Source organism: Lygodium microphyllum, chromosome 18 (assembly GCF_053477565.2).
Source record: "Lygodium microphyllum isolate KBCC chromosome 18, Lygodium_microphyllum_v1.1.10, whole genome shotgun sequence".
Classification (NCBI taxonomy): Eukaryota; Viridiplantae; Streptophyta; class Polypodiopsida; order Schizaeales; family Lygodiaceae; genus Lygodium; species Lygodium microphyllum.
Genome location: NC_141152.1, coordinates 46,461,505 through 46,468,651, shown reverse-complemented (window position 1 = coordinate 46,468,651; position 7,147 = coordinate 46,461,505). Strand labels below are relative to the sequence as shown.

At 43.8% G+C, this 7,147-nt stretch overlaps 1 protein-coding gene across 1 annotated transcript; it reads right to left on the bottom strand.

The window, feature by feature from the left end:
* Nucleotides 1-2,968: 2,968 nt before the first annotated feature.
* Nucleotides 2,969-5,347, bottom strand: LOC148020834 (phenylalanine aminomutase (L-beta-phenylalanine forming)-like). The gene has a single exon (XM_087698637.1). The coding sequence runs from the start codon at nt 5,264-5,266 to the stop codon at nt 3,116-3,118; it is 2,151 nt and encodes a 716-aa protein (XP_087554763.1). The 5' UTR covers nt 5,267-5,347; the 3' UTR covers nt 2,969-3,115.
* Nucleotides 5,348-7,147: the final 1,800 nt, after the last annotated feature.

Below are 7,147 nucleotides of genomic sequence, written 5' to 3'. Positions count from 1 at the left end.
TAAACCCGCTTGAATTTATGGACAAAACTAATCATCGTTCTCAATTGCATGTTGGTAGATTTGTGAGTTGAAGGAAATCGATCCAAATACATTGCAAGAGGCTCAATTATTATCCATTGAGGTGGTTTGTTTGGCGGAGGAAACTTTTCCTCGCTCCATTTTGACTACTCAACTACACTTACTCGTACATCTGATTAATGAAATCGCAATTCGTGGGGTAGTTCATGGAAGGTGGATGTTTTTTCTAGAGCGCTTTATAGAAACCCTAAAATATTTGTAAGGCAAAATGCATGGATCGAGGGAAGCATGGCTGAGGGGGGTTGGTTAGTGCAATCATCTCTTGTATAAATCTCTGAATATCTTACTAAAGTGGACTCCTTTTTACCATGACTATGGAAAGATGATGAAGATTTGACGATGACCTCTATAATACCTCAAGAAAAAGGAAGGAGCAAAGTGCTAATGAAAGAGGAACTTCATAAGTTAAATGTATTTTGTGTGCTTAACAATGAAGTAATGAGCAAATGGGTGACACTATATAAAGAAGCAAGGGCAAGAAGAGTAAGCAAAAGACAAGCATTTCGTGCTAGATATGGACGTAATGTCCCATATCCAGAACATTTAAGTGCGCTTCCATGTCATATTGATATAGATTGGCTACATGAAAAAATGGAGAAAATGGAAAAAGAGGAGGCAATGGATATATCCCAAGAGGAGTGGGAATACGCACAAGGTTGCTTATCAAAGCTGAGACATACGTAAAATTAAATTATCTCTAGTTATATATGATATAATAATTTCACATGTTTCATCTTTGACTAAATCATTAATATGATCTCAACAATGTACTACTAGTGCACATTGTTCAAATCTATTTGATGTGAAGGCAAACATTTTCGAACTCAACGTATAGATGATAAGAGAAATACCCAGGATTGTGGTATCCTTGCAAACTTCCAAGATACCAATGGCACCATGGAAGGTTATTGTGGCTTGATCCAAGATATTTTGAAGCTTGACTTTAGGTGATTTTATATATATATACTAGATGTGAAGTGGTTTAAAGAAGCAGTAACAATGGGTGAGCATTGCACAATTAGACGTCATCCAAGTGGTTTTGTAGTGATTGACTCTACAAAATTTCACCAAGGCAAGAATGACACATTCGTACTACATCAACAATGCGAGCAGGTATATTAGAAGCTATTTATTTTCATATATATCACTTCTTGATACATTCTCAAAATACAATAAATATCTAAGTTGCTTACTTTTTGTTTTTAAATGCAGGTTGTGTATCACCCAATGGTAAACAATAACCAATGGTGGTACGTCATCCCCATATCTAATCGTTCAAAACCAATATATGGCAATGCTACCAACATAGAGATAGTTGATGACAATCCAACAATCAATGATGATGTACATGATGATGCCATGATCGAAGATATACATAATGCAGTCCAAGATGATCCCCGTGTGAGGATGTTCAAGGAAACGCAGAAGAGGATAACAATATGGTTGTAGATGATGATGAAGAAATTGAGCATATGGCAATCCATCTGACAATGGGATAGACTTATTTGTTTCATTGCCTATAATTGGTAACATACACCTAGAAGTAGATAGTCTAGAAAGGGCCGATCTCATTGAAGATGAGATTGATTATTCATTATATTAGCATATAATTAGCTTTGAATGATTGGATGTATATTTGTAATACTCAGAAAGAAGTAAAGTTGGTAATGTATTCTAAAAAATACTAGATGTTAAGATGTTTGATCATTTTAGGGACTTTATGAAAAATGAAAAATTTGTGTGTTTATTTTCGCATCTATAAGCGCATTTAAAAACGCGGGTATATAGACACGTTTTTCGCATCTATATACTAGCGCCAATAGACGCGCTGATAAACACGCCCACTATTTCGCATGTACAGTGCGCGTTTATAGGGCCTTTCTCTTGTAGTGTATTTCATAGGAGTAAGAGATGAATAATTACAATGCACATAATAAGTGCTCATACTATTATGATTGTCGCATTGCCAAGCTTGCTAAACCAATATACCTTTATCTGGAGATAGATTTAAAAACTACTTTGCATGTTTAAGGTAGAAAAACAACATAGATTGCTCCAATGTAATATAAGAACCCCATAATACACCATGATTATTGCACCATATAACTCTAGAGACTTTTCCATTTGTTGATGCTTGGATGGGTTGACGTGTGGAATTAAAGTGTTCTAATAAAGGTCCTAAAATTATACCATCATGTATAACATTCAAGGCGTTGCACATTTTCCCAAAGAAAGTGGCATCTCTTCAAGGAAGACATATAGAAAAAGACAGGGGCCTCCTTCCATAAGGGTTTACATTAACATAATTGATCACACTGATCACCATCACAAAAGATTTCAAATTGGCAACACTAGCATTGGACCCAATATGCATATTGCTCACTGGCATGGGATTATCTACATATGCTGTTGCAAAATTATAGATTCTCATAACTTGCACTTCTTGGTATAGTTTTCACTCCTAAAATATAAGTTTTCCACTCACTCGTTATAAAAACTAAGAATACCGTCCCATTATCAATACATTGTCATGTTCGTGTACAATATAGAGACCTATTGAAAAAGACTTAGCAACACTAAATAGTTCCAATAACTCCATGATATTTTGGAAATTTAAAGAGGTAAGAAAGCTTTTGGCACACAAATCACAAGGTAGAAAGCCTAGTTGTACCTCATCCAAAGGAAATGTTCAACACAATTGCATAGACTACTCTTAAAAGTTAAGTTATTTCATAAATGTAAACATTTGAAACTTGTGACACTGGACCCTTGCACACAATATATTTCTTCATATATGCACTCTGTCCTCCCATCTCTATGTTAGAATCCTCACTGCAATGCCAATTGTCGTTACCTTTACTATTATCGCTAATTTACATGCCTTCTTATGTTGCGTATGTTAGGATTGACTAAAATTTGCCTCTGTATTATTTAGGTAGATATAGTCCAGAGATTATTCATTACAAGGTAATGCTAGGCCCAATAATGTGCCACCATTATTGCACCATACAGCTCAAGGCACTCTCGTTCGATGGGCTTATGCTTCAGCAGGCTGATGTTTGTCAAGATAACCATCGAAGCATTTCAATAAAGGTGTTACGATGGTGCCATCATGGATAGCATTGAAGACCTTTTGAACATCCTCTCCGAGGAAACGGCACCTTTGCAAGGCACCCGTCGCGATCTCAGTGTTGAGCTCCTTGCGCACAAATTTATACAGAGGATAGGCTTTGGATGAGCGTATCTTGTTAGTGCCTGTGTTGCAGCAAGCTGAGGCGGTGGGCTTACCATTACTATATGTAGTGGAGTTACCATTACTGTATTGTGATGATTTACGACCACTTGTTCCATTACATGTGGTGCTGGTGCTGGTGCTGGTGCTGCACGTCTCATTCAGGAAATTTTTCCTTGCGGCGACAAGAGCTGGCGGAAGGTACTCTCGGAGGGTCTGCTTGAAGGAGTAGACGTCATGTGAAGCAAGCGTGCCTTCCTCGACACGATGTAAGAGGATGGTGTTGAGGCGGGACATGAAAGGGAGAGAAGCATTGCCCGGGTCATGAGCGTATTCGAGCACATTGAGGTGGTCAACTAGGGCAAGGATCTCGGAGGAGATGGTAGAATCGATGTCCTCTTGCGGATGAAGGTTAGTAATCTGGAGGACATTTTTAATGGTTGCAAGCACCGTTGAATGGAGAGACTCTTCAAGGTGCCGAAGGTCTGCAGCTTGGCAGATGGCGACAAGGAAGGAGGCAAGCATCATCTTGAGGAGGTGGATTGCCTCTGCAGTTTTGCGAGCTGAAATGAGACCAAGGGAGTTGATCTCCTGATTGTGCTGCTCCGCGCTCTGGACGTGGGTGGTGACCGGGGCGGCGAGATGCAAGAGCTCGGACAAGTAGGACGCAACCGCGATATCCACCCCTTTGAAGCCGAAGTCCAAGGCGAAGTCAGGGCCATACGCCAGGTTGCTGGTGAGACCATTGTTTGTGACCTCCAACATGAGCTCCGTGAAGTGGGCAAAGATGAGCTTTCCTATGGCGGCGAGAGCCACGCGAAGACCATCCATGGAGAAGCCAATGGCCGTGCCTTGGAAGTTGGCCCCGTGAAGCGCGCGGTCACGCGCGGCGTCTATGAGGGGGTTGTCGTTGACGCTGTTTGCTTCGTTCTCCACAGGCAGCACGGCCTGCTGGATGGCCTCCAGCTGGGGGCCGAGCCAGTGTGGGATGGACCTCACAGCGTAGCGATCTTGCTTGAGGCGCTTCAGAGCGTTCCGCTTGTAGATCTGGTCCCCCCGCTCGATGAGCTTGCTGCCCTGCATCAGCCAGCGCATGGTGGCGGCGACCTCAATCTGGCCGCGATGGTTCTTCACCTGGTGCAGCACCGGGTCGGCGAACTCCGAGCGGACGAACATCACCTCGCAGAAGAGCGCGCAACAGACCTCGCACAGCAGGAACAGCAGGTGGGCATCGTACACCACGAGAGAGGCTTCGGCTGTGGCGAAGGAAGTGCCGTTGGCCAAGGCGATGCCTTCCTTGGCGCCCAGCTGCACGGGCTGCAGGCCCGCGAGGTTGAGAGCTTCGCCGGCAGGAATCTCTACCTTGACGCTGCCGCCCTGCTCATGCGGGTGCAGGAAAGCTTTCACAGTGGGGCATCCCACCAGAAGGCCGGCCATGTGGCAGAGCTGTAGGAGGTCACCAGAAGCCGTCACGCTGCCTCTGAGGGGGCACTTGGGCAGGATGTTGCGGTTGGCCAGGGTGGCCAGGGACTCCAGCACGCTCCAGCGAATGCCGGAGAAGCCCAAGAGAAGGCTGTTGAGCCGGATTGCCATGGCCGCACGTGTTGTTGAGGCCGGCTGAGCCCCGCCGCGATCCGGCCCGAAAAGGCCCACGGTGAGGAAGCGCACGAACTCCTCCTGAAGCTCCCGGACTTGCGTGGTGCGCTTGTCGGAGCAGGCCCCGAAGCCCGTGGTGATCCCGTAGATGTCCTTGTCAGCGGCCACGGCCATCTCCACCCACGACCTGGACTCGTCCACGTCAGCCTTGCAAGCCACCTCGTCCATCACAATGCTGACATTTGGACGCCTCCCCACGGCCGCAATCGAGGCGATTGTGAGATCTCTGCCGTTGAGGACCACCGCATTTGTGCTTTCGTACTCCTTCAGGAGCGACACGAAAGACGCAATGTGGGCCATTGCTACGTCGGCGCCTATAGCTGGTCACTTACACCGATTGCGCTATCAGCTGCAATCTCACACGCGCGCACGCCGAGGATTCACCTGCGCAGCTGTGAAGAACTCCAGGGTCGCACCAACCACCTTATATACTTTCATACGTACGCGAGGGGCTGTCGAGCAGGAAGAATTCCGTCACGTTTTTCATCTTCGAGACGGCCGCCTCCCCGATTGGCAGAATCAAAATGAAACAGTCCTTCTCGATCCAGTATGGAAGGCCATCTCGGCAGCTATCGCTTGTCCTTTTTGGCCCTACATCTCTAGTCGTTCTTAAAAGATTTACTTGTCGCGTCAAGTTTTCTCGGAGGAACACCTTACCAATCATGTCGCCTGAAGACCAACAGATTTAAGAAAATCCTCAATCTAGGTGGAACCATAGGCATCTATGGAATAGTCAAGAACGTGAACTCTCACCTGCAATGATGGAGCCCCTTAAGTGGGATTCGATCCTTCGAGTCGAATCCATGGGATATATCCCATTGTGATATTTTTGCCAAAAGGCGAGAAAAACGTATTATTGTAAAAAACGATAGGGATCTTTGCAGAGATTACTTGAAACGTTACATTAAAACACCTCTATATACACTACAAGGATATAAGGGTATAGCGACGAGAAATAGTGGCGTCGCTATTTGCATCATTACAAAGGAAAAAAACGCGGGCCGAAACCCGAGCGCGTCATTTTTCGCGCATTCACGAAAGAGAGAGCGAGAGGGAAAGCGAGCATCTTGCTGAGAGGGAGAGAAAGTGAGAAAAAAGGAGAAAGAAGGCTTCTCACCGCCACCGCCGTTCGCGAAGAAGAGGAGGAGGTGTACGGAGGGCGAAGAGGAGCCGCCAAACCCTTCTTCGAGACTTTACGGTGAGTGCATTATCCATTCTTGCTTTGCTTTTGTATTTTCTCTCTCTTTTACTTATTTTTTGTATAATTCGTGTGTATTGAGAGAGGGAGAGGAAATAAGAGAGAAAAAAAAGGGAGAGAGAGAGGGAGGAAGAGGAAATGAGAGAGGGAGAGGGAGAGGGAGGAAATGGGAGAGGGACAGGGGGAGAGAGAGAAAATGAGAGAGGAAGACACTACAAGAGAAAGGCCCTATAGACGCACAGTGTACACGTGAAATAGCGGGCGCGTTTATTAGCGCGTCTACTAACGCTAGTACATAGACGCAAAAAACACGTCTATATATCCGCGTTTTTAAACACGCTTAAAGATGCAAAAATAAACGCATAGATTTTTCATTTCTCATAAAGTCCCTAAATATGATCAAACATCTTAACAGCTAGTATTTTTTAGAATACATTACCAACTTTACCTCTTTGTGGTCTAATATAGCTTACTTAATTGTACTTCTTTGTGCATCTTGGTACATTGTTCTTTCGATGTGTGCATTCAAGTCTAATACTATAACACAACAAACGTTATATGTATCACAAAAGTAAATGGCTCTTAATTGATATTTTAGTTATTTTTGAGTATTACAAATATACATCCAATCATTCAAAGCTAATTTTATGCTACAACGAATTATCAATCTCATCTTCAATGAGATCGGCCCTTGCAAGACTATCTACCTCTAGGTCTATGTTACCAATTATAAGCAATGAAACAAATAAGTCTATCCTATTGTCATATGTATTGCTATGCTCAATTTCTTCATCATCATCTGCAATCATATTGTTATCTTCTTCTGCACTTCCTTGAACATCCTCGCGAGGATCATCTTGCACTACATCATGTATATCATCGATCATGGTATCATCATGTACATCATCATTGATTGTTGGATTGTCATCAACTATCTCTATGTTGGTAGCATTGCCATATATTGGTTTTGAATGTTTAGATAT

Coding starts and splice junctions, on each gene's coding strand:
- LOC148020834 (XM_087698637.1), bottom strand. CDS start 5,266: ATGGCCCACATTGCGTCTTTCGTGTCGCTCCTGAAGGAGTACGAAAGC.